Source organism: Podarcis vaucheri, assembly GCF_965113315.1.
Source record: "Podarcis vaucheri genome assembly, chromosome: 7".
NCBI lineage: Eukaryota > Metazoa > Chordata > Lepidosauria > Squamata > Lacertidae > Podarcis > Podarcis vaucheri.
Genome location: NC_138765.1, coordinates 20089443 through 20117374, shown reverse-complemented (window position 1 = coordinate 20117374; position 27932 = coordinate 20089443). Strand labels below are relative to the sequence as shown.

Below are 27932 nucleotides of genomic sequence, written 5' to 3'. Positions count from 1 at the left end.
TATGCAGGGCTGCCCTAACCACTAGGCGGGGTTGCTAGGTTCTCGCCCAGAGAAAGCGCCAATGCTTTTTAAATCATGAAGGATGTAGTGGTTGCCAGCCAGCTGGTGTTTTGCTGGTCTGGACAGTAAAACCACGTCTTGCGCTGCACACCTCTTTCAACCTGGCTGTCTCAGGGACAGAAATGAGACTGAAAGATCCCGCTTTAAGAGTATAGCGCAGATGGGGCCGTCATCTTCCGTTATTGCTGATTCTGGGCAAAAGGAGTAGTCAGTGGCAAAATGCTTTAAGGTCCCATGTTCAACTCAGGTAGGATTTGGAAAAACTGCTGTCTGGAGCCTCGGAGAGCCACTTCTGTGAATGTAATGATCCATCTACGACCAACTGATGAGGATCAGGAATAGCTCAGCCCGCGCCAGGGAAAAATGCACCTGGTCAGAGTTCGCCGGCCAGTTGTTATCGTGTTAATCTTGTTCCTCTTTGCTTTAAGATGAACATCGCTTCCTTCCATTGCCTGTTGACCTCTCCCTCCTCCTTCTGTTTGCATCCCAGCGGCCTGCAGCCCGATCCTCTGCGTGTTTACTCTGATGTAACTCCCGCTGAGTCCCAGCAGGCTTACTCGCAGCAAGGATGTGCGCGGGTAGGATTGCCTCCCCAGCCCCATTTTCCAGACATGGCTCGGGAAGGTTCCAGGATCTGCTTACCTGGGAAGATGGCCTCGCACGCTGATCGTGCCGGGAGTTACTTCCGAGTAAGCACGAAGAGGATCGGGAGGCGCGCTCACTCACGGGCGCTCGCCTGGCAAGCCCCATTCAGCATCTCCCGCGCCACGGCTCTCCTCGAAGTCCCGCCCACCCATTTGGCAGCCCCGCCCCCTGGCTCTTCGCGAGTCAGACGTCTTCCAAGCGGTCCGCTAGGACACTTTTCGGTTGGATGCAAAGGGTCCAGGTGGAGCGGCGAGCGAGATCCAGGACTCGAGCGAAGAGAAGCCAGCAAGGGATCTGCTACCTCCAAATTTACAGAGCAGAGAATCTTGCAAAAGAAATCCCGAGGACAAGACTGGGCGGTGGTGATGCAATAGAGGTTTTCCTTCCTCCTTTCCTTAAGGGACCCAGGTGTCCGGTTTCCCCAACCTAGGGAGGTAAGTGCTAAGGTGGATGTCAAATATATGTTCGGGAGGTGCTGAGTGATTGATTTCTAATATCTAAGATTCTCCTGCATTTCTGATCCTCCATTCTCTTAACAAACCAAGAACTGAGTAACCAGCTGTTGATTCAGGTCCTCCAAAACTTGTGCTCCAAAACTTGTCCTCCAAATACGTATGCATTTCCCACCCCACACCCCACAAAGAAAGAGAAATCTTTGTAATCTGCTACAGAGCCAGCTGGGAAGAGAGCAAAAGAAAAAGGGTCCTGATTTTGCCTGTGAAAGGCAAGAGATACACATGGCATTTATTTATCATTTGGTATCTGTCTCTTTCAGTCCAAGAAGCTCAGAGATGGCGTATCGGGAGTGGGGATTATCTGCATAACAACCTTGTGAGGTTGAGTCATATACAGATAGATGAGAATTATTGGAGGCAGTGTGGTGTAGCGGTTAGAGCGTCAGACTAGGACCTGGGAGATCAAGGTTCAAATCCCCACTCAGCCACGAAGCCCACTGGGTGGCCTGGGACCAGTCACTGCCTCTCAGCCTAACCTACTTCACAGGGTCGTTGTGCAGATTAAAGGGCAGATGGCAGGGGGAAGAACCATGTCGCCACCTTGAGCTCCTGGGAGAAAAAGGTAGAAGAAGCTTATTCAAGGCAGTAAGCTTTGCTGCTGAGTGGGGATTTGAACCCAGGGCTTCCTGCAGTGCAAAAAGCCACACATCTAAAGCTCTGCTGAGTTTGCACGATTTGTTGGCTGGTGGTTTGGGATCTTGGCTGGAAACTCTAGAGCTGTTGCCTATTCTACACTTCCAGAAGTGATATCAGGAGGGGGTGGGGTGGGAAGGAAGCAACTACTGGAGTTCCATCTCCAAGGATGACATACCTTCTGTGAAATTGACTTCCAAAAACAGGGATTCCATTTCCCACAGTGCATAAGCTCTCTGCAAGCACAGAGGAGCATGCGTAGAGCCCCTTCCGACATGTGCTGCAAACACCCAAGAACTTGGAGAAGGCTGGCTTCAGCCTCTGGTGCCAAGAGGCATACCAAGTCCATGTGCCTAAGTGAATCCCAGCATCTAGGAATTTATATCCTTGGATCTCATTCTCAACCATTCCTGTAAGTCGCAAGCTCACAACAGAGAGCAATTCCCTTTCTGGACATGCTTGCTTTCACTGCTGAGCACCCCATTAGTCACTAGCAGATAGATGACTTGTGCCTATACCAGTTAAGTCTTAGATTCATTTGACTGGATTCTGTTTTCATTCAGGCTCTGCATAAGTACTTTGGCACTCCTCCAACCATCTAACTCTTACACTGCGGGTGTTTGGGGGGCAATATTTTTTCTTATTGTGCATGTAGCCAGGATATTTATACCCTATAAGTTATCGCTTTATGCATGCTCTGACCCATAAAAACATATGCCGTAATAAACTTGTTCACCTTTAAGATGCAGTAAGACTCTATGTTTCCTGTAACCCACATACATGGTTTCCCCTCCAGAAGACGTCCCTCTGAAACTCTCAACCTCCAATGGAGGCTCCAGGTTTGATGGCATCCTTGGCAAAGTGTCAGAACTGCCATCAGAGCCAAGCGGCAGGTGGCCATTTAAATTTCCCACAATGCCCTTCAGCAATGGTGACCTGGTGGCTTGCATCCTTGCTGATCGTAGGGCCTAGGGCATGGGTAGGCAAACTAAGGCCCAGGGGCCGGATCCAGCCCAATCGCCTTCTCAATCTGGCCCGTGGATGGTCTGGGAATCTGTGTGTTTTTCCATGAGTAGAATGTGTCCTTTTATTTAAACTGCATCTCTGGGTTATTTGTGAGGCATAGGAATTTGTTCACCCCCCCCCCAAATATAGTCTGCCCCCCCAAGGTCTGAGGGGCAGTGGACCGGCTCCCTGCTGGAAAAGTTTGCTGACCCCTGGGCTAGGGCATTGGCGCTTGCATGGTGGCAGCAAGGAAGTGTTCTTGTTCCCTTTGGATGAATTATCCCCAGATTTCCCACCTTCCTTTTTTTTTTATATAAAAAAAAGAGTAAGGTTCAAGCATTTGTAGAACCCGAGACACCATGTACAGGAACTATCTTCTCATTTTTGCTAGGAGAGATGACCCTGATCTCCTCTTTCAGTATTTAACTCCCGCCCTCACCCCTAAAATACATGCAGACTCCTGTGGCATCTGCCCCAGGATAACACCTGTTGGAGCCCAGCCTCTATGGAACTTTAAAGGAGCGATGACAACTAGTTAACATAAGAATATAAGAAGGGCCATTCTGGTTTAGGCCAAAGGTTACATCTGTTCCAGCATCTTGTTCTCACACTGACCAACCAGATGCCTATAGGAAGCCTGCAAGACAGAACTGAGTGCAAGAACAACTCCCCCCACTTTTTATTCCCAGCAAATGGTATTCAGAGGAATGAGTAACCATGGGTTTGCCATGATCAGATGTGATGAGCTCAAGCTCTTAATGCAGCAGGTGAAGCAGTCCTCAGGTGTCTGCAGAGCACATGGTTCCTGTCTCTCGCCACCCAAGGGAGCTGCAAATGAACTTCCTGTCTTCTTTCCCCATTTTGTGGGCAAGTGCCATCCCAGTTTCCACCATTCCCCTTACATGGCAACCAGGTTGTATTCCCCCCAGAGGTGGCTGAATTCCAGGCACTCTTAACGTCTCCATTTATAATCCAGAGAAGTCCACACTTGAGCTGATTTAGGGAAGGCTAGGGTTTAATTCATGCCAGGATTCTTCCCGGGCATCTGTTTTTCAGTGTTATGCCTGGAACAGATGAAGTAAGAACAGATGAAATTGTCAAACCACTAAGGAGTGTCCCAAAACTGTGAAAGGAAGATTAGAGACAGGTATTGACATCTGATGACTCCTTTCTTTTCGAAATTAAGGACCATTTACAAGGATGGTGGTTGCCTATCCCTGTGTAACACGAACCACCAAGCTGGCCTCAGCTCATCAGTCGCAAACCATAGCCTGCTAGAAAGTCATTCAAACTGATGTTTTGCTTGTTTTCCTGGGAGAGCTGAAAGATGGGGTTGTTGAGTACAAGGCAGACCACAACACATTGGGGAAGTGGACTGTGTTCAGCTTGGTGGGTCACCGGTTGTGGAGGCCCGATTTTGGTACTAATTGCACCAGCTCTGCCATATTCCTCAATCCTAGGGTTGCCATATTGCAAAAAGTAAAAACCAGGAAACCCCACAAAGTTGTTGAGCTTTTGGGCCATGCTCCCAGGTGACTCACATAACCTGTGCGAGATTGCAGCCTCCTAAAAAGCAATTTTCCAGGCCCGTGTGCTTGTATGAGAGCATGATGTCCTGAAACACATGGTTTGGAATGCCACACAAGTTCGCAGCCCAGGAGGGGAAAAAAAGCTTTTTGAAGTGAGATTGTGGCGCAAAATCATGCAAGATTGTGATGCCAAAAATTGCTGCCGTGCTCTCATGTGAAAAAATGTGATGTAACTAATAATAATATCCAGTGATTGACTGGTTTAACATGTGCACTTAGCTTTCTCGACAACAGTGTCAAGCTCAGTGCAGCTCTCACAATGATAACAATAGCATTAAAATAATAATAAATAAATGACTGCCCTGTGCCAGTTGACTTACTCTGGGAAGGGAATTTTTCACACCTCCCCCCCCACACCCCTTCCAGGAGGGACCAAAGCAGCTTCAAAGCAGTTCCATCCCAGCCACGTGTTCAGAAAGATAGTGTGGCTGATAATGGTACTGAAGCATCACTAAGAGGTCCACCAGAATCAACAGGAATGCACTCCAGTTGTCTATTTCCCAGCAAAAGTCACACACCAAAGTAATCTCACCACTGCAAGTGCACAGGAGCCAGGTTTCTATCCAGGGCAAACCAAGCCAGAGCTCAATTTAAGGTGGTACCAGGCACCTAGCTTCCGTTCCAGCTGCCCCTGAGTATTGCAGACCTCTTTGGCAATCAGGGTTGACAGACAGATCCTCTGTGCATTGGCCTAATTCCCTTCAAAAGACGTCAGAGCTAGTGACACAATGCCACGCCATGATGTGCATAGGATCAGGCTGCTAAATCTTTTTTTTATCTTAGCTGGGGTTATATATAAGGATTTGGCACTGGATTTCTTGAAAAGAGAAGTGGTGTGACTCAGGCTTGTGGGAAAGCCATAGCCTTTGAACTGGAAGGCGTTCTCCTCTGTCCTAAGTCTGCAGGGTTTTGCATCGTGAGTGACACTTGGAAGTGACACTGCGCATGCTCCTGGGGTGATCTTGAATGGTACGAGTTGTTTGAGAGTGGAGCAGGTTGCCTTGCAAGGTGGTGGGTCTCCAGATGTTTTGGGACTACAACTCCCATCACCCCTAGCTAACAGGACCAGTGGTCAGGGATGATGGGAATTGTAGTCCCAGAACATCTGGAGGGCCAAGTTTGGCCATGCCTGCTCTAGCCTAAGCAGCAAGCCCTGATCTCCAGATTGCCAGGGCTCAGCTGCCTGCTGTCAGGTGTGTGTGATCATATCAGTACAGAGGAGAAAGGTGGTGTGTAATGTTTGAAGCTGAACAACTGCACCGTGCAATAGACTTTCTAGCTCGGAGGGCTGTCTGCCATCACCCAGTGACAGAGGTTAAAGACCATCTTGTTAAGATTGCTGACAAGCTCATTGTTTTTGCTGGCGTATAACAGAAAAGCCTCTGCAATTCTCAAATCCCATCATGCCTTAGGAAGCATAACTGGGCAACTTGCCATCTGCCCCCCCTCCCCGCAACTTTATCCCATCCAGAGCTGTATGCTTGCTGTGCTCTGTAGAATTTCCACAGGTTAAAAACGGTTTTCCCAGGTAGGCTATCCCAGATAGGGAACTGTCTGTTGGACTGTTGGGCCACATTCACACAATATATTTAAAGCACAATGATACCACTTTGAACAGTCATGGCTTCACTCAAAGGATTCTGGGAGCAGTAGATTGCTGAGAGATGTTAGCAGGCCTGTACACCTCCCTAAACTACAATTCCCAGAGTTTATCCAACAGTTCGCTCTTCCCAGGAAATTCTGGGAATTGTAGCTCTGGGAGCGGACTTGGGGTTTCACCTAACAACAGCTCTCAGCACCCACCTCAAACTTCAGCTCCCAGAATCCTTTGAGGGAAGCCATGACTGTAGCACAATGATCTAAAATTTAAATATATTGTGTGAATGTGGCCTTGGATTAGAATGTGGGGTATTTGGGTTCACGCAGCCATGAGTGAAACAGAGGCTGTTTTTCAGTGGTTAGAGTGCCTACTTTGCAGGCACAAAGTCCCAGGTTCAGTTCCCACCACCTCCATGCAGAGTTGGGAAAGGCAAATGTCTGAAACCCTGGCGAACGCCCCCTACCTGCAAAAAAGACGCACTCCCAGCTGAGAACTATGAGGAAACTGACTGGTGAGGGGAAGGGGCTGCTGGGAGGTGGAGTAACTCACCAATGAGGAACGGTTGCAGCTCTTTAGGATGTTTTAGTTTAGAGAAGAGGCAATGAAGTGGCAACGTGATACAAGTGTATAAAATGATGCATGGAAAGGGGCTTGAGAAAAGTTTTTTCTCCCTCTCTCCTAACACCAGAAATGGTGGGCATCCTATGAAGCTGATTGCTGGACAGGACAGGCAAAAGAAAACATTCCTTCCCACAGCACATGGTTAAACTATGGAATGGCCACCAACTTGGATGGCTTTAAAAGAGGATTAGGCAAATTCACGGAGGATAAAGCTATCACTGGCTACTGAACACAATGGACATGATGATGATGATGATGATATATTATTTATACCCCGCCCATCTGGCTGGGTTTCCCCAGCCACTTTGGACGGCTTCCAACCAAATATTAAAAACAATACAGCATCAGACATTAAAAACTTCCCTAAACAGGGCTGCCTTCAGTTGTCTTTTAAAAGTAAAATAGTTCTTTATTGCCTTGACATCTGGTGGGAGGGCGTTCCACGGGGCAAGTGCCACTACCGAGAATTCCCTCTGTCTGGTTCCCTGTAACCTCACTTCTCGCAGTGAGGGAACCGCCAGAAGGCCCTCGGTGCTGGACCTCAGTGTCCGGGCAGAACGATGGGGGTGGAGACGCTCCTTCAGGTATACAGGACCGAGGCCATTTAGGGCTTTAAAAGTCAGCACCAACACTTTGAATTGTGATTGGAAATGTACTGGGAACCAATGAAGATCCTCCACTGTCACAGAAAGCATTGTCAGCATCGCCCTAGAGCCAGTGCACCAACTGGACTCTTGCACCTCAACCCCGACTGTGCTAGGCGAGCTGGGTAGCACCGCCAGAGACCTCCTTTTCCCACAGGAACAGGTCACGGTGCTGTGGACTCACAGCTTAGAGCTGAGAGCACCGGATTCACTGTCTGAATAATACAGTCGTTGTGCAGCAGAGTTTTGCAGAGTCTTGCAGAGTATAAACCACTCGGAGAGCAGCTCTGTAAAATATCTTCCTTTTATTCTGTAACTACAACTATGATACAAAACTATATACAGAGCTGAATATTCTAAGCATAAATCAATGCTACACTGAGAGTCTGCAGCTGCTCTTAGCAGCAATCTTATCTCTAGAATCTCTAACACTCTCACTCTCTCCGATACACTGACTGACTGACTCTCTCTCTCACACACAGATATGTTGCTGGGCAGAATAAGTAGATAGGCAGGACACGCCTCCTTCTCTCTGGAGAGTCAGCAGAGACCACCAGGAGATGATCAGGAGATTCTTGGGTATGGGAGGGGTGAAATCTCCTCAAGCATGTGTCTGAATACCAGGTGCTGGGAATCGCAAGGAGGGAGAGCGCTGCTGTGCTCAGGTCCTGCTTGTGAGCTGGCTGTCCACTGTAAGAACAAGATGCTGGGCTAGATAGACCATTGGCCTCATTCAGATGGCTCTTCTTATGCCAGATTTAAGCTTTTTATGGCTGTCAGGAACCCTAAAGAGCAGTACACTGCAACATTTTGCTGCAGATCCCACTTATGAAGCTCAAAAGACAACAAGCATGCCCTGGCAACCACAGGCACTTCTCAGCCAATCACATTTAAGCGAAGGAGGATATGAGAGAATGCCTATTCAAACCCTGAGGGGCAATAATGTTCCAAGGCACATTCACCTCTGTGGAGCCAGCCAGCCAGGGCTTCCTATGATATCATCAAAAACAAGGCGCAAGAGTCTTGACTTGACAGCCCAGTTCTATGGCATGAATGACCCTGGAAGAGGCGCTGTCAACAAAGCGCAAATCTTCCTGTCGCCTTCGTCATGTTCTCAGAGCAAAAGTAGCCAGTGCTTCTAGGTCAAAAGCAAGGAGGTTAAAAGATCTGGGGTGGGTGGAACAAAATGGCTTGGCATCGCATGCTGTCATATGAGGCTTCTGTAGTTTAGGCATCTTGCAAAAGAACTATTGTTGTTTACAGATGAGGATTCTGGAAGTTTAGTGGGGGAAAGGGCTCCCCATCAAGGCCCAATCAGTGGCTGGGGAATTGAAAAGTTTCTTCTGCCCTAGATTCTGTGTAGGTCTTGGCTGGGACAGGAAATCACAGATCAGACTGGCTCCCCCAATACGTCTCCCCCTGCCCCCAATATCCTGAGTGTCATATGTTTCCCATGGGTTGCCTCACCCCGGTGGGATATTAATCGACAAGAGAACTTCTCAGGAAACATATTGCAGATGTCGAATGCCAATATGATCTAGGCTTAAAGTCAAATCACACATTCATTGACAAAGCACTCCAGCCCTATAAACCAGCAAGCACTCCCCGCCCCCCTTTAATGTGCTCTCTGTTCAAAAACAGAGCCTTTTTTTCTGAACAGGCCCAAGTTAGCCACGTTCATTAGTTTCAATGGGTCTCCTCTGTATAGGACTAGCATTGGCTACAACCAAAATGAGAATGTGGAGGAGACACTTTCACTTGCTCTGGAGGGATAGGGCAAATGAGATAGGGCAGCGGTGGCAGAGGCAGAAAAGTGTAGGCTCACCCAGGACAGCAGACGCTCTGGAGGCATCTTGCCAAAACTGGATTAAACATTGCCAACTACTCTTGTGTAGTTGGCAGGGATTGAGCATTCCATTTTTGATATGAAACTTTTTTGGGTTGTGTGTGTGGGTCACAGGGTCTCCACACTTTTATTACGAAGCTCTGTCCATCAGTAGCCCTGTGCCTCCCTTTCTCCCATAGGCCCAGGAGAAGCTTTTCAAGGGTCGATTGTCAAAATGATGGTGCCAGCCCACCCATGAGGCAAGGTGAGGAGACCGCTTCAGCCAGCAGGATCCATAGGGGCAGCAGATCCGGCCTTCAAGGAATGCATTGTCTGCTGGTGGTGGTGTGGTGGCAGCAATGGCTGTGGCATGCTCCTTGGAGGCCAAATCAGCTGCCCTTTCAGCAGCAGCCCCCATGCCACCTCTACAGCAGCCTCTTGGTGAATGGGAGGAACTGCTGATCTCCTCCCACCCCTGGGGAGAAAATGGCAGGGGCTGGTCTCTTGGGCTCTGCCCTACCCAGTTGTAATTCAGCGTGGGCTCCTTTCTCCCCCATAACAGCTTTTGATTCCCACTTTGATTCAGGTAAGGTTGATTCGATTCCTTGCCCCTTTTTCCAGACGTAGATATCTATTCCATGCTTGTCTCTGATGGAGATATTTATTCTCCCCTTGTTCTTCACTCACCCTCTTTTCCCTGACTGGGAGTGTGTCATTTTGTGGTTCGCCTCAGGTGCCAAAATGTCTTGGGTCGGCCCTGTGCATTGTCCTGCCCAGTTGGCTTCCATTCAGACATCACTAATAGTGTCAGGCCACCATCAGGTCCCGCAGTAAATTGGCCTTTAATTGCCTGCCTGTTGTTGGTCCCCAGACGTCAGTGAGAATCATTACAGCTAATGGCGAGGGGGCCATCTGACTTCCTGGCTCACATATTTTTACAAAGTTGAGCCTTAATTTCCGGGAATCGGGAAGGAGCCCAATTATGACAAACTTGCTGGAAGCAAGGAGCGGTGGGGTGGGGTGGAGGGAAGCAAAGTAGAATGAGAATTCAAATGGGTACCCTCTCGTTGCATAATCTACTCCCCTATCCCCAGGAAAACATCCCATCTCCAGTCTTGGGTGCTTTTGCCTAGTTATAATGTGTCTTTGAACTCTGGACACATAACTCCTTGCTTATCTCAATGGAGGATAGGGAGGAGTTGGTGTGCATACAGAGTGAGCCTACTGCACAAAGCTACAATTCACACTCCTTGCTCCACCCACCTTTGCGCTTGTTCCTGCCCACCATCAGCATGCGGCCCCTGCAAGGCCACCCAGAATGCAATGCGGCCCTCTGGCAGAAAAAGTTCCCCCTCCTCTGTTGCACAATTCCTGCTTTTTATAATTAAAACCAGCCCTGACTGTGAGATCAAATTCCAGGATGAATTCCCGGTGAGCTGCACATTTAGCAAATCCCTCCTTCTATTCAAGACAGTGTAGAGTGGTCTTCCCAAGCAAGTTTCTCTTCTAGGTATTGACCTTAGCGAGTTGATGTTGTGTCCTCCCTGGGATCCAGTAGACAGAGTGAGGTTGTTAGGCTTGGAAGTGAATTTCCAACTTTTCCTGCAGTTCTGCAGTTCCTTAATCAAAGCCAGCATATGTCGTAGGAGTGATTCAACTCAACCATGCAACTGAGTGTCCGGAAAGGTCTTATTATTATTATTATTCACCGTAACAGGGACAGGAGCAATAGAGTTAGATCTGCAGCCACTTCCTCCCCAGTGATATGAGAACACAGAACAACCGCCGCAACCAGCAACCATTTGCCGTCTGATCTGGCATAATCTCATCTCCGTCACCTCTTGAGCTCATCTCCTTCCATCAACAGCTTTGCTGTCTCAGATGGATCATTTCAAGGAACAGGCCTGGCTGTTCACGACCTTTTGCACAGGGTGGTTTGGTGATGTATCCAGGAAAGTGGCAATTAGGCTGGGAAACAAAGCCTGCAAGTGATGCCATGCGCCAGCTGCCCCCTGCCACCCCCACGGCTGCTCCCAGGGCACTGAAGAACATAGGTCATAGAACATAGGAAGCTGCCTTCTACTGAGTCACACCACTGACTCATCTAGCTTAGTACTATCTTCTCTGACCGGCAGCTGCTCTCCAGGGTTTCAGTAAGAGGACAACCCGACTTGGAAATTGAACCTGGGATCTTCTGCATGTAGAGCAGACGCTCTGCCACTGAGTGATAGCCGTTCCCCAAACCCTGGGAAGATCTTGGGGCAAAGGAATTCCTCATAATGGGTGGCAGTACTGGAGATGAACAAATCTCCAAATTTTGGATTCTCTTAGATTCTCATTTTTTCCAACCTTAAATTTGGTTCTCAAAATACCGTATTTTTTGCTCTATACGACTCACTTTTTCCCTCCTAAAAAGTAAGGGGAAATGTGTGTGCATCTTATGGAGCAAATGCAGGCTGCACAGCTATCCCAGAAGCCAGATCAGCAAGAGGGATCATTGCTTTCGCTGTGCAGCGATCCCTCTTGCTGTTCTGGCTTCTGAGATTCAGAATATTTTTTTCTTGTTTTCCTCCTCCAAAAACTAGGTGCATCTTATGCTGTGGTGCGTCTTACAGAGCAAAAAATATGGTAGATTTGCAGTTTCCCTTAAATTCCCCATGGAAATTCATCGGTAATTTAGTGCGATTTTCTCCCGATCTACATATTTTTGGCTTGCACATTTCATAGAATTGTAGAGTTGGAAGGGGCTATAAGGATCATCTTGTCCAACCACATGCGATACAGGAATCTTCCTTTTCTTTTTTCTGCCCCATGTGGGGCTTGAACCCACGACCCTGAGATTAAGAGCCCCATGCTTTACCAGCTGAGCTATCCATCGCTGATTCATGGGAACAGGCACAGGCTGCCAAGGTAGACTTTTACCCTGCCCTTCTGCCCATCAGATGATGTCACAAGAGACATCAGCTAACAGATGGGTGTAGTTTGGGGAAAATGGCCCTGTGGGGTGGAGGTTTCCCACCCCTGCACCATACCATCCAACTTCTTCAGAAATACTGGGACATGTGTCTTCTGGGACGTGCTCCTGGGCAAGTCCCATGACAATGTGTGCCTTTTTTCAATGTGATCTCTGCCCCCTTTTTTTCTGGAGCCCTTGGCAGGTATGCTGCACTACAACTTGCTGGCAGAAATGTCTTCTGAGAAATTTTGGCTCAGCTTTAATGTGAAATATAGGGGTATCCCCCACTTCCTTTCTAACGTGTGTGAGGGAGGCTCTCCATCTCCACCCAATGCACTTTGGCCCTTCGGTGCTTCCCCATTATTATTTCTTCCTTCCTTCCTTCCTGGTGCCAACCTTGCTCCACACCCAATGATGCCACAGCCCCGTCCAGCGTGCGTAAGAATCAGACACACACACCCCAGCAGCTCTTACCACCAATCAACATCTACTCCAGGGGGCATTTCATTAGCTTATTCCGATAGCATGTTATTATTGCCATTGGCTGGTGCATCTCTTAGCAGGACAACCATTAACAATGTCTGATAGCTTATGTCAACAGCTGGATTGTTTCAATTTATGGGCAATAAATTGTGTGCCAACTTGTAACTTGGGTTTTATTTGAATGAACTTTACACAGAGTTGCTAAACTGTAGTATTAGGAAATGAGCTTGTGTCATTTTGGCCGAATCTCAATATTAAATAAGAAGAGAACTAAAACACAAAAGCGGGATTAACAGATGCCCGAAAAACAACACAATTTTTTTAACAAATGCAATGAAAACAAGAAAAGTCATTGATGATGTCATTGAAGGCATTATAGCAGTCTTTAAATGCCTGGAAGGCTAACAGGCAGGGGTTCTCAGGGTCCTCTTGAGATAGCTGAAAGTTACCAAGGCCTACCAGTCACAAAATGGTGGTGCAGGGGCAGAGACAATCACAAAATGGTGGCAGGTGGCGGAAGAGCTTGGCATCCTTTCCTGCTGACAGCCTGATCCACCTTTGAAAACATTGCTAAATTCTTTGCTGCGGTGATTTCCTTGCACGGAGATCCTGAGTTCCATTTTCCTCAAGAAAAGTGTGCTCTTTTTCTGCGGAGGTATTTTGACTTGGTCTTTTCATGTCAAGCAAATCCAGAGACTCTAAGCGAAGAAGGCTTTTTTGCTTTTACATTTTCCCCTTAAAAGTATTTTTACCCCTGCCGTGTAATTTCTTCTCCCATTCTCCTTGCACATTCAAATTGCTACTTCTCCCCCACTCACCCAGCTGCCAAGTTCTTCCGTTCCTCCTCCCTCTTTCTTTCACATTACGGTACTTCTTTCTCCTCTAACAGCTTTCCTAAGAGCATGAGAAGAGCTTGCTGAATTGGGCCAATGGTCTATCTGAATTGGGCCAATGGTGAATCAGAAATCTGCAAGGTTTGGACTATAGCTTCCATCATTAATGAACGTTGGCCATGATGGCTGGGCCTGATGGGAGTTGGATGTTCAGCAACCTCTGGAAGGCACCTGGTTGGGGAAGGATGGGTCAGCCCTTGAGCTTTATGGCTGAACAGGGATTCAAGGTGTCTTCTTATAGGTCTATCTTTCTCTGGACTACAGCCCAGGCTCTCTCTGCCTCTCAAGCTTGTCATCACAAGGAATTCACTCCCCTGTTCACTTGGGCTTGGGTGGGTGGGGAACCTCCTGATATCTCCAGAACCATTTTGTATTAATATTTCATATGGTAGGATGTTTGCAGAACAGTTTGTCTCCCTGCTGCTTTATACAGAGGCTGTTGTATTGAAGTTTTATTGTATTTGACTGTGTGCCTTACTGTCTGATAACATTGTTATTTTATTGCTTTATGCTTTGAACTGTGATTTTTAATGAAGGGTGGTATAGAAATTAATTGAGCAAATTAGGGCACAGTCATGCAAAGTAGAGCACAGAGACAGTAACCCAGTCACGGAAAATAAATCTTATTGATTTCACCCCTTCTGTCCTCTAAGATTTCAGCAAGCATTTTGCACATGCTTTTCAGTACATCTTTGTCCACAAGGATTAGAAACCTGCCTTAAAAAGCAAGCCAGTATTCTTTGCAACTGGAATCCTGTGCTTCCTTGCACCCCTTTTTATGTGGTTCACCAGAATGGTGGAATATATGTACAACTGTGTTTATAAAATGCACATTGTTTGTGCATTTCAAACTTCGGAGGAGTGAATTTTGAAGGCAGACTGTGTTTTGGTTTGCATGCTGCTTGGAAAATGCCAATTACATAGATTTGCCCTTTATGCAAACAGAATCAAATTTCTCCCTCATCCCTCGGTGGAGGTCAACCACCATACCCCAGCACTGTGGTTCTGATCTGAATCTAAAAACTCAATGCTCAGATATTAAGAGACAGCTGCAGAGATGGAAAGAAAGTGAGTGAGTGAGTGTGAGAAAGGGCAGATCCACACCATGCACACCCAGCACACATTTAAAGCACACAACTCCCCCCAAAGAATCCTGGGAAATGTAGTTTGTCAAGGGTGCTGAGAACTGCATCTCTGGGAGGAAGAAACTACAGATTTATACTGTGGATCTGTCCACAGTGAGAGTGAAAGGCAAAAGATAGGCCTACTCCTATGTGTAGGAAGTTTGTTTGAGCTACCCTATACATTGCCCCTAGAAGAAGAAAATAAAGAGGTCTGCCATGTGTCACCGAGTCTCAGACGGGTCGCTTTCATAGAAGTGGCAGCTCCTTTGTGTCTCTCAAAGTGGCTTTCGCAAGCGTCCACTCTGTAAACAAGCGAAAGAACAGAGAGAAATAACCCGTGCGAAAATCTGCAAGATTCAGAGCTCCCATTTCCAAAGCAAACAGCAGTTCTGAGATGGAAAACAGTTTCCTCTGGAGTCCAGGCAGGCCCCACGCCACTGTTTGGGGGCCAGCATTTGTTATGGAAAATGGTTATGTGTGTGTCCTCCCCTGCCACCACAACGACCCCCATCCATCCTTGTGCTTGCTCAAAGGGTTTATTGACCTTGTTTACAGACAGCTCCAAATATTTCCCCTATCTCTCATTTTCGTCTTAAAGTTGCCGTTCTGATCCCATTCCCTAGCCTGGGACAAACAGTGCAGTGAGTCCGGCCATCTGCTGCTCACCAGTCTGTCCAGAGAGTCATACTGGCTAAGCACTTCTGCCAAGCGACCAATGCAGGTGCTGCTTCTCCTGCTGCTGGAACTCACAATGTTAATCTGAGAAATTCATCTCCCTTTCTAGAGTCGAGTGGGTTAGCATAGCGACAAGAACATTTCCTGCTCAGCCACAAACCTTGCTGTGTGTGCCTGGACCAGTCACTGGCTCTCAGCCTCACCCACCTCACAGGCTTGTTGTTGTGAGAACAAAAGTGTGGGGATCTTGCATTTCACCCTGTGTTGCCCATGCTCACATGGGCATTGTGCCACCGAGCCTCAGGTGAAGAGAGCCAACAGGTATGAAGGGCAGCTGTGCTCATGTGCCACTTGTGGGTTTCCTGGAATCTTTGGCCTGTAGGGCTGGCCCTGTCGTGAGACAACTTCAGCCTCTGAAGGCCCTCTGAGGCCAAGTGCTGCCTTCACTCCACATGCTGCAGCCACTACCACATGCCCCCCACTGCCACCACTGCATGTCCACCTCCGAAAACAATGTCAGCCACCTCCACGGAAGAACAGGCACCATCCTGTTGTCATCACTGCGGCGCTGGAGGTCGCTCACTGCGCCATCATGACACCCACAGTGGGCATTGGGCGCCCACAGTGTGGGGCCCAAGTCAGCGCCCCTGTCCATGGGGAATAGTATTTGCCAGGCTGAGGCCTACCCAGATGGGTGGTGTATAAATAATAAAATTGTTATTATTACTCCTCCTCCTCCTGTTTTTCCCTTTACCTCATGGCCTTGATCCTTCTTAGGAACGGACCTTTCGCCAGCACAGACTGCCAGGAGGGGCAAAAAGAAGATGGGAAGGGGGGGAAAGCCAATGATTGCCCAGGGCATGGTGCCAAGTGTGCCAGGATGGTTTATGCCAGCAGGCTGGCGCTGGACCAGTGCCCATATCACTCTGTCCAAACACATGGCTGCAGGCTTTGTAAACCAAAAGTGCCTGTTGACCTTTTCTGGGGATGCTGCCAGGCTGGAAGAGATTGTTGTAGATCAAAGCCAACTCCGGAATGAGCTGATTCTTGCAGTTGGCACAGAGAGAGAGAGAGAGAGAGAGAGAGAGAGAGAGAGAGAATAAAGTAACACCCTAGTAATAGAGATGGGGAATTGGGTGTGATGCTAAAGAATTCCTACCAGTCATTTGTAGGAATGCATCGTCTTCTCCTGTGACACTTACCCCAAATTATCGTTTAGGAACACAGGAAGCCTGGTTTTCGGTTTGATGAGGCCCTAATCTACTGAAGGTAATGGGGCCCTTTATATGTCCAGCTGTCCTTTGTCAACAACAAATGGTCGCTATTTTTTGTGTTGAATATATGCTATATGGTAATTTATGGACCTAATAGGTATCTAAAGCCATTTGCACATCACAAAATATGTATTTTATCAAAGTAATTGTTGAACCAAAATACAATTAAGAAGTATATTAATAGTGAAATCCCATTAAGAAGAAGTTTATTAACAGTGAAACAATTATTAAGCTCTAACTTAAAATGATTGGGGGCCCATTACTTACATCATAGGAGCCTACACAACGCAAAATATGGTTGCTGTATGTAGGTTTTATTTTAATCTTACATTTTGGAAATGTACATCCAGTTTTATTTCACCTTTACATTTTTTTGGGGGGGGGGCGAGACAGAGTGGGGCCCGAAGCTATAGCTTGTTTAGCTTACACGTAAATCCGGCACTGAAGCAGTGGCATCTGTGGCTCCATGCTAAGCTGTAAGAAGCTATCCCTTCTTACACACAGGGCTGGCACATCCACAAGGCAAGGTGAGGTGACTGCAGGATCCACAGGGGCAGCAGAAGTAGCCTTCATGAAATGTATTGCTTGTTGCTGCCACGGTGGCCATGACAGCTATGTCGCGTACTTTGGAAGCCAGATCTGCTTCCTCCTTGGCAGCACCCCCCCCCCAATGCTGCCACTACAGTGGCTGCTTGGCAAATAGGAGGCACTGCTGGCCTCTTCCCACCCTTGTTTCCAATGTAGAGCTTCACTTGCTCCTTCTGCTTTTTATGGTGCTGGTTTTTATGAGGCCCTAGGAATGAAGAATGTCCTTGTGCGCATCCCTTGAAGGAGCCAGTTCAGGCCCCAGTGCAGAACTGAGAAAACAGGGAGGAATATGGTAAGGAGCGAAGCCTGGGAGTTTTATAGATGCTCTGGCATCTCCTCTCAGAGCAAGGTTTCCTCAGACCTCGCTTGGATAACCTTCAGCCACCATGGCATGTAAAATCAATGCAGAGAAGAAGTGCAGTTTTAATACCCCTAAACTGCTGGGCTTCCAGACTTGGGGAGGAGAAAAATGAAAAGAAGGAGGCAGAGGCACCAGCCCATTCCATTCCATTCTATTTATTTCACAGAATTTACATGCCACTTGGTTGTAAAAAAAACAACAACAAACCTTAAAGCAGCCATTAGGAACAACAAGAGTGGAGTCAGCTATACAGCTGCAAATAAAACATTTTAAATGTGTTGTGAAGTGCAATATACAAGTGGGACACTAGATGGCGAAAGTGAGCTATGCAAAATGCAATGCATTTTTCAAAATATTTTTAACAGGCTTTTTCACAACGTTTTTTAAAAAATATGTGTGTAGATTCCACCAGTGTAGCCCCATCTGCACTTTATTTGTTTATTTATTTATTATTATTATTTCTATAACACTCTTCATCCAAAGACCCCAAGGCACTTTATCATATAAAGACACAGAAATACATACCACAGTAACAAACAAAACCAAGACACCCTCAACAGTTTAAAAGGCCATAGGCAGTTTAATTAGCCAAAGGTCTAGAAGAAGTGGAATGCCTTTGGCTGGCATCTAAACTATACATAATGAAGGCACCAGGTGAGCTTCCCTGGTGAGCGCATTCCACATCAGGGAGCCAGTGCAGAAAAGGCCTGTTATAGTACTGCCACCCCCCAGACCTCACAAGGAGGATGCTCACGATGAAGGGCCTCAGATGATGATTGCGGGTCTGAGTTGCTTCATAGGTAGAGAGGCGGTCCTTGAGATATTTTGGTCCTGAGCCATTTAAGGCTTTATAGGTCAAAACCAGCATTTTGAATTGGGCCCGGGAACTAATTGGCAGCCAAAGCAGTCAGGCCAGGATCGGTGTAATATGCTCAAACCATCTTGCCCTGATGAGTGACCTAGCTGCCAAATTCTGCACCAGCTGAAGTTTCCAAACCATCTTCAGGACAGACCCACACATTGCACCAATCTAACCTCACTGGAAGGACAGATCCTGAAGCTGAGGCTCCAATACCTTGGCTACCTCATGAGAAAAGAAGACTCCCTGGAAAAGACCCTGATGTTGGGAAAGATTGAGGGCACAAGGAGAAGGAGACAAAAGAGGACGAGATGGTTGGACAGTGTTCTTGAAGCTACCAGCATGAGTTTGACCAAACTGCGGGAGGCAGTGGAAGACAGGAGTGCCTGGCGTGCTCTGGTCCATGGGGTCACAAAGAGTCGGACACGACTAAACGACTAAACAACAACAAACCTTTAGGTTACCAGATCACAGACAACAGAAGGTAGGCTATCCCTGTTCAGACAGGGGTGGGCCACAAGCAGAAGCTGAAGGCACTCTGCACCACAGACACATTGATAACAATTTAAACAGTCAAAACTCCCTGCCCCCCCAAAAAAAATCCTGGGAATGTAGTGAATTAGGGATGCTGAGTGTTGTCTGCAGACCCCTATTGCCCTCAGAGAGTGACAATTCCCAGAGTAATGTAAAAAATGGAACTTTGAGAACTGTAGCCCTCTGATAGGGGTCTCCTACAGCTCTCAGCACCCTTTGAGGGAAGCTACGTCTGTTTAAAATGGTATGATACTGCCTTAAATGCATGGTGCAGATGGGGACCTTAAAGACAGAGAATAAACCAGGCATGTGTTATTCACAGCAGAAAACTCCAGAACCAGGAGATTGGAATAGGCTGGCACAGAAAGATTGGCTCCAGACCTACCAAGGCTGACAAATAAATGTTGGGTTTGATTGGCTGCCCTCTCAATTTCTCCCTGGCTCACATGTATTGCAAAGCAAATGAAAAATAAATAAACTTTCTTCACCTCTTCTTGGCTGACTTCCAGTCCCTGGCTGGATTACATCTCGTCTGCCTTACACAGGACCGCTGTGGGGGGTAAATTCAGAGGGTGGATTAAAAATGGTTTGCAAAGCAAACAGAGAAGCAGATGCTCTGGTTGCCATCTTGTCTCAGCAACCTTCAGATACATCTCAGGTCTTATCCACAACCTCTCTCTCTCTCTCTCTCTCTCTCTCTCTCTCTGTGTGTGTGTGTGTGAGAGAGAGAGAGAGAGGGAATAAATCCAGTTCCCATTTGAAGGCAAACCTACCTAATTTGCACTTTCTGAAATAATACCTGAGCAAACACAGCATCCTTTGAAATTTGCCAGTCTCTGTATTTTGAGATACTGTTCTCTACCCAACTCATATGTATAAAGCTGGAACTTGCCGAAACTCAGTTCCAGCACCTCTCATGTGGGCGCCATTGTCATTCTAAGAGACTGAGAGAGGTGTTCACGATGAGTTCTGGCACCTCTTTTTCTAGAAAAATAGCACTGCATATACTCAGGCGAGGTGTGCATAAGAATGCACCCATTAGTGAAAACAGCAGACCAAAACCCATTATGGAAAGGAAAGCTGTTTTGCAAAAATGTGCCATTGTTATCTATATATGTGCGTATTAGGAATTTGCACTAAAATGCTGATGAACTTCCACAATGACATTTTTAAAAAGGAAATGTTTGAGGGCAACCACTCAGCATCAGATTTATTTTCCCTCCTCTTTTATTCTCCTTACAAACGGCTTCTCTCACACACCTTATCTCCCCACACAGGTGAAAAAGCATCTGGCATGCCTTCTGGTGTTTACCTCTCCATCTACCTGCTCACCATCCTGACGGGCTTTCCCACCAACCTTCTGGCCCTGTATGCCCTCATCAAAAAGCTGAAGACCAAGGCCACGCCCAACTGTGTCCTTCTCCTCAACCTCACTGTTTCTGACCTCTGCTTCCTGGCTTTCCTGCCCTTCAAGGTGGCAGAGGCAGTTGCTGGGCAGTGGCCTCTCCCCGCTCCCCTATGTCCCCTCAGCGGCCTCTTCTACTTCAGCACCATCTACTCCAGCACCCTCTTCCTCACGGCGGTGAGCGTGGAGCGCTACCTGGGCGTGGCCTACCCCATCCACTACAAGCTGAGGCGCCATTCGACCTACGCGGCTGTGGCCAGCCTAGGCCTCTGGGCCTGCTCCTTTGCCCATTGCAGCATTGTGTACATCACCGAGCTTCCGCCATACAACAACACAGAGCCAGACAACGGCTCCCATAAGAACTGCTACAAGAACTTCACAGATGTCCAGCTCGCCATCCTGCTCCCCGTCCGCCTGGAGCTTGGCATCGTCCTTTTCCTGGTCCCGTCCTTGCTCACTTGCTTCTGCTACTTCGGCTTCATGAGGATCGTGATCTCCTCGCCGCACATCCGCAGGAGCAAAAAGCAGCGAGCCGTGGGGCTGGTGTCGGCCACGTTAGCCGTCTTCATTGTCTGCTTCTCGCCTTACAACATCTCCCACGTGGTGGGCTTCATCCAATGGGAAGATCCACGGTGGAGGGATGAGGCCTTGCTCCTCAGCACCTTCAATGCCAGCTTGGATCCAGTCATCTTCTACTTTTCTTCCTCTGCAGTGCAACGTTCATGCTGGAGCTTCCTGACCCGAGTAGAGAGGGTCTGTGCCTTGCCTTCAGTGATCCGCAAGGTGTTCTATAGAGAGAGTGAAAAACAGGGGCGAGCAGGTCCCCAGGAGCCAGTTTGCTGTTCCAGGTTATGACCATCTACATCTATGGACATGCCCAGAGACTGAGACTTTCTTTGTGGGTCAAGCAGATACTACAACATTTGCTTTAAGTCTGACAGAAATGGCTCCAGGCCCCCAAAATGGAAATCTCAGTATCATGCACCTCTACAGTTTCTGCACCTCTGAGGCCAGCTGGACTGTGTCCAGAGAAGCTCCATAAGTCCTTTTCCACGCTGGTTTGAGGAATCATGAAATTGTAGAGTTGGACATCTAGTCTAACCCCTTGCAATGCAGGAATCTTTTGCCCAACATGGGTCTCGAACCTGCAACCCCGAGATTAAGGGTCTCATGCTCTACCAATTAAGCTTCTCCCCTCTTGGTTCTTGAAGCCTAGAAGTAGCGATGGGTGAGAGGCACTTCCCTCCAGTTTTATTTTGAATATGTTTTGAAGAAAATAAGTTTAATTTGGTGAGTGCATGTGGGATACAAGCTCATTCTGACTCTAGGCACCACTGTCATGAGCTCTACAAGGCATGGGGCTCTGCCTTCTCCATCCATTGAGCTCCCATGCCACCCATGAGCTTCCCCCCATGTCTTTCTTCTTGTCTGTTTCCCCCAAAGTCAGCCAGTGGTGAATGTGGTCCTAGGTCCTAGGCCAGGCATAGGCGAACTCGGCCCTCCAGATGTTTTGGGACTACAACTCCCATCACCCCTGGCCACTGGTCCTGTTAGCTAGGGATGATGGGAGTTGTAGTCCCAAAACATCTGGAGGGCCGAGTTCACCTATGCCTGCCCTAGGCACTGCTCTGATAGTTATGGAGGAGACAAATAAATCAGGCTCCATGAGAAATGTTCACATAGCTCCTGATATCCTGGATGCTGCTCCACATGTTCCTAGCGGCATTGTGGAGATGGCTCATAACAGGGCGAGGTGCTTGGTGATGCCTGGCAGAGACTCGTACTCTCCAACTGTTTCCAGAAAAGGGATGATGTGACACTGAGCTCCTATTTTCCTTGCTCTGCTGGAGAAGGGGCATATATGTGCTTTTCGGCACTCAGACTCATTTCTGGAAAAGGATTTTCTGAAGAAACAAGGACTCTGTTCGCTGCCTCAAAGAACGCCAAGTGTTAAAACTGTAGAGAATCATGTTCCATGTTTGTGTGTGGTCGTGTTGGATGGGTGGGGGGCCAGATCCCATCGAAAGTGACTTCACAAAAGAAGGAGGGTGCACATCTCCCCAAGGAGGGTGGGAGGACCTGAGTGCACATTGCCTACTTTGCATGTTAACCCATCAGTGCCAAAAGAGGAACTACGATTCTACGGTTCATGCCTTGGCACTTTCTTTTTTTCATTTTTTGTCATGTTTGAAGCTGCTCTCAAGATGTGTGAGAAATCTAAGAGGCCCTCTGGGCAGCCAGGATGGTCCCAATGTGGCCTGTTAACACCTCCCAGAGGACATGCGAGGAAGCCCATCCTTTTTACTGAATGCAAGTAATTTGAAGTGGCAAGATGCAGTGAACCCGTGTAACACAAGCAGGAGTTGCTAAGGAGTGTGGGAATGCTCAGGGTGGCAGGAGAGGATATATTGTTTATTAATATCCTTCCTAACTTGTGCTAGCAAGTCCCTGTACTTAGCAGAGTTTACTTTCCCCTTCTAACATGCAGAAGATAGCTGGTTGCAGGCTTGTGTAAGCCTCTTACTATCATACAATTCAGCATTGAATTGTATGCTCCTGATAAGTTCCCTTTTATCCCTCTTAAAAGAATAAAGACATGACAATCTTATTTAAAGTCACTAAAAGAAGTTTACTCACATTCAGTTCACAGTTGGATCCCTGAAGACAGACTTAGTTACAAATATGTACATGTGGATCTACCCCATATTTGGGGGGGGGGAGTTATTTCCAGTGACTGCAGACTGGCGAAAGGAAGATGGAAAAGAGACAGAGTGGTAGCATGCCTTGTCCTTTTGTTACCTGGACAGGTAAGGTCACGCCCACATCTAGTCACATGCAAAGGAAGGATGCTCCAGTCAGGAGGAAATAGGAAGTTTTTGACTGGCTGGACCAAACATTCCCCCGCATGTCTTCTCTAGGAAAACAAAGAATGTTGTATTTGACTGCTCCCAGTGGATTACATCCACAAGGACTGATGGTTAATGTTAACCATAATTAATAAACCATAGCTAAAGCAGACATGGATTATTATTAAAAAAAACCAAACATGACCAGCAAGCTTTGAGAGCTTTTTGAAACTTTTGCTGCTTCTCACTCATGGCTCTGTTGTTTTGGGGGCAGTGATAGCTCCTTAACCATTGTTCAGTGAAACGGCCAGGTTTACATGTAAAAGGAACTTTATGAACCAAATACAACCCTTGGTTAATAGTTACTCAACCATTGCTAAGCTACTGTGCTAGGTTCACATAAGCCATGGTGAGGACCAGGGGTAAAAGATGGATAAAGAACAGGACTGCTCTACCATTAGGCAGAGTGAGGCAGCTGCCTCAGGTTGCAAATGCTGGAGGTCCACCAACCATTGTCCCATAAGGGAACCTGTATTTGCTGTGTTTGTGCTTAAGAGCGTTACTTTTTATTGTAATAATGTGGGTCTCCTTTATAAAACAAATAAATAATGACCCCAAAAACATCCCAGCTCAAAGCCAATTTTTTTTCAAGGCCTCCTTAAAAGCCAGAACTGATGGGGTTAACTGTATCCTTCAGGAAGGAGTTCTACAGTTTGGAGGACACCACCAAGAAAGCCCTGCTTCAGCTTATCAAACTGAATCTGATCTTGCGGCACAAACAGCAGTGGCAAACCTGCCAGAGCAAACCAGAGGATGAGTGGTCTCTCTCCCTCTTAACAGTATAATCAGCCAGACTGATGAGCTGTAAGGGCTGGATCAGGCTTGGAGAGATTTAGCTCACGGGGATATATCTCTGCTTCCCCTGAAGTTCGAAGTACCTAATTACAGTGGTACCTTTGGTTGTCAAACTTTATCTGTTCCGGAAGTCCGTTCCAAAAGCAAAGCGTTCCAAAACCAAGGTGCGCTTTCCCATTGAAAGTAATGCAAAATGGATTAGTCCATTCCAGACTTTTAAAAACAACCCCTAAAACATCAATTTAACATGAATTTTACTATCTAATAAGTCCATTGATCCATAAAATGAAAGCAATAAACAATGTACTGCAGTCACACAATCAATCAATCAATCAATCCATCAATCAGTAGCTGAACTGGGTTCCACACAGTCACAAAAACAAAACAAAAAGGGTTGCAAAAACAAAACTAATAATATAATAATAATAAATAATAAAACAAAAACAAAATAAATAGCAAAAAACAGACCTCAACGTAACACTCAAAACAGAAGTGTGGCACTCAAATCGGAAGCATAACACTCAAAATGGAGGAGGTTCGGCTTCCAAAAAAAGTTTGCAAACCGGAACACTTACTCCCCGGTTTGCAGTGGTGGGGTTCCAAGTTGTTTGAGTGCCAAGGCGTTTGAGAACCAAGCTGTAGTGATTTGACAGGCACCGCTGAGCCAGGAGAGAAGTGACAGACTAAAGAGGTTGACACACAGAGAGACCTTTGGAAAACAGCCTTTGGAAGCCAAATATTTATTATCCTAGAGATCATAACCCTTTCATGGTGATGCAGAGTGGCTCAGGGAGTGATGCATAAGCACATCAGAGGGTGAATATCGGGGGTGGTGGTATTTCCTCTTTTTAAATTTGTTTCTTTAAATTGCATTTAAGGCAGTCTGTTTGGATGGAACCGGCTGGAACCAGGGCAAGGGGGGGGGAGCTTGTGGCCTGATCCTCCTGGCTTTCTTCCTTTACACCTGGAAACCGATAGAAGTGACCAAAGGTGAAGGATGGAACAAGGGTGGGTGAAGAGAGAAGAGGGATGATTTCTAGGTTCATTGATTCCCTTTATCTCTCCTCTCTTCCTGAGCCTCTCTCCCATTGTACACACACAATTCAGCTGTCGCAACCTCCAGGGGGAGGTTAAGAAAATGCAATTAGCTGATGTTTGCAAAGCACTTGTAGCTCTTAGATGAGATGGTAATGTGATAAAGGCTGTACTGTTCTCTCTGGAAATAGAAAAAGGCATAGGCACCCCAGGGATGGAGAGGGAGCCAGCTGCCTACATCTGCTACACAGATAGACATGAGGAGGGACCACAGTTAGGGATACTTGGTGTGACAGTTTGCACTTTGAAACAGAGGTGTGCAGGGACGCAGACTTATAAAAAATATTGGGGGGGGGGGAAAGCTCATGAATAATAAATAAGCTCATGAATATGCAAATAAAGTGGCGCCGCCTCCTCGTGAGCGAATAGGGGAGAGCGTGCTGCGCCTATTAATCAGCTCCGGAACAGCTGATATGCGGGAAACGTGGGGCTAGCCGGAGAAGAGAGGGCGAGCCCCCTCCGCTCCGGCCCTAAACCGCTGAAACCGCCAGGAGGAAGGAAATTCCCCCCGGCAGTGCCTTGGCAGTGGCGGTGGTGCTGCGAAGCAGCGAGGCAGGAGCCCCCGCCCCCGGGGATTCCCTAATCTCACGGGGGACGGCCGGGGCTCTCCGACTAGGGCGCGCGGCTGGCTGGCTGGCTGGCTGGCGAGGGAGCAGGTGGGGAGGAGGCGGGGGACGGCGGCGGCGCTCTGCTGGAAGGGCGCCCGAGATTATTGGGGGGGCTGAGCCCCCAAAAATTTTTTTTGAGGGGGCTCGAGCCCCCTCAGGCCCCATGGAGTCGGCGCCTATGGAGGTGTGGAGGCCTGGAGGCTGTGGCCCTCCACACCTCTCTTTCTGGCTCTCAGAACTCTCCCTAGGCCATGCCTCCTCTCTAGGTCAAACCCTTCACCAGCCCTGCTTCACACCATCCTTGAGTGTTTTTGTCTGGCTACAGCATGTCATTGAACTGTGATAATGCCCCTCACTTGCCTGGATGGAATGTGTGTGTGTGCACAGTAACTTGTAGGGACACAGGCGGCGCTGTGGGTTAAACCACAGAGCCTAGGACTTGCTGATCAGAAGGTTGGCGGTTTGAATCCCCACAATGGGGTGAGCTCCCGTTGCTCGGTCCCTGCTCCTGCCAACCTAGCAGTTCGAAACCATGTCAAAGTGCAAGTAGATAAATAGGTACCACTCTGGTGGGAAGGTAAACGGCATTTCCATGCACTGCTCTGGTTCACCAGAAGCGACTTAGTCATGCTGGCCACGTGACCCAGAAGCTGTACGCCAGCTCCCTTGGCCAATAAAGCGAGATGAGCGCTGCAACCCCAGAGTCAGCCACGACTGGACCTAATGGTCAGGGGTCCCTTTACCTTTACCTTTACAGTAACTTGTGGCTTTTGTGTGGTTGGAAATGTAGAGTCATATCTAGCCACTTTTGCTTCTGACCACACCCTCAGCTGGGATGCAGACCCCAAGAGGGAATTTGGCCCCTTGGGCTGAAAAGGTTTCCCCCCCTTACCTTTTGCTTGACATTTTATACAAAAGCCACCATCCCCTCTCCTCGAGACTCCTATAATTGCCTGGTAATGTTGGCTGCATCACATTAGAGTTTATTAAAATATCATTGGTTTGTCCAGCATTTGGGAGCCGTAATGTTTGACTCTAGGATTAGGCAACCACCATAAGCTATCAAGATTCATTTTTCCAAGCCAGGGAACTCAAAAAACCTTGAGGAACCTCACATCCGTCCTAAGCTTGGAGCATAATTTCATCCATTGTAACAGTGACTCTCATCAGGTCCTTCATTGCAAGGTTGCTTGCGTAATGTACAGAAGAGTCTGGCATAAACCAGGGCTGGTGAACCTGTGGTCCACCAGATGTTGTAACATCTGGACAGCCATGGCACCTACCCTTAAGAATAAACATGAAAGAGGAAACCCACTTAGGCTGGCTAGTTTGCATGCTCTGCCACATCCCCAACAGCTGTCAGGAGGAGAGATGTTAAGCAGGACCCTGGGCTGGATAAGAATATTTTTAGCTCTGGTGGTCAGGGCAACAATTGCTGATTGAAGAAGAACTCTGATGAAAGGAGGGAAAGCAGTGAGGGTGGGAAAAATATGGGAATGTGAAAACTTCCAGGAATGTCCTTTCCTCCTCCTATTAATAAGATGAGGGATGGGCAAATCATCTTGGAAGGAAATGACAAGAGGGATGTTTTAAACAGCAGTTGAGGACCTGTGGCTCTCTGGATGTAGTTGGACTACAACTCCCATCATCCCTCTTCCCCTCTCAGAGCTAGCCAATGGAAGTTGGAGTCAAGCAGCATTCCTTGGAGTCAAGCAGCAATGCTGGGGAAAGAATGAAAACACAACATTACTTTTCAAAGGGGTGGCCAATTTTGGTCCGCAGCAAAATAAGGGAGACTTTAAATAAGGCATCCTAATCATGAAGGTAGCAGCCCTAACCCCAGTTACCTGGGAGGAAGCACCATTGTATTCAACAGGACTTACTTCTGAGTAGGCATGGTTAGGCTTGAACTGTGACAGCTGTATTATGGCACAAGGTTCAATATCATCAGATGCAGGAATAATAATCCTAAATTAGAAGACATAATCATGTTTTGGGGTGGGAATAGTGAAGAGTGAAGCCAGGGGATAATGAAATACATGAAGGACTGGGATAATTATGTAAAAGGAAAAATGTTGCAGTGAACCTTAACAAGGGAATCCCAACAGCAAAAGGTTGCATCCAGCTCTGTTTCACTAAGAGTAAACCCATTGAAATGACTGAACCTAGTCATGTCCATAAATTATTCTGCAGATGACTAATGTTTGGATTCCACCCGGAGAGACTTGTGGCACATTAT

At 47.5% G+C, this 27932-nt stretch overlaps 1 protein-coding gene and 1 pseudogene across 2 annotated transcripts in view; one reads left to right on the top strand and one right to left on the bottom strand.

The window, feature by feature from the left end:
- The first annotated feature begins 847 nt into the window (after nt 1-847).
- On the top strand, nt 848-26157 carry LOC309537235 (free fatty acid receptor 3 pseudogene; annotated as a pseudogene). The gene is made up of 3 exons (XR_014224513.1): nt 848-1139; nt 20162-25340; nt 25878-26157. The product of XR_014224513.1 is annotated as a free fatty acid receptor 3 pseudogene (transcript).
- LOC309537649 (uncharacterized protein) overlaps nt 18451-27932 on the bottom strand; it is a gene marked incomplete at both ends in the record, with an annotated part of 243324 nt that continues 233842 nt past the window's right edge. The window contains one exon of the mRNA XM_082232541.1: nt 18451-18491. Within this exon, the coding sequence (XP_082088667.1) occupies nt 18451-18491 (41 nt within the window). The remainder of the gene's footprint in view (nt 18492-27932) is intronic.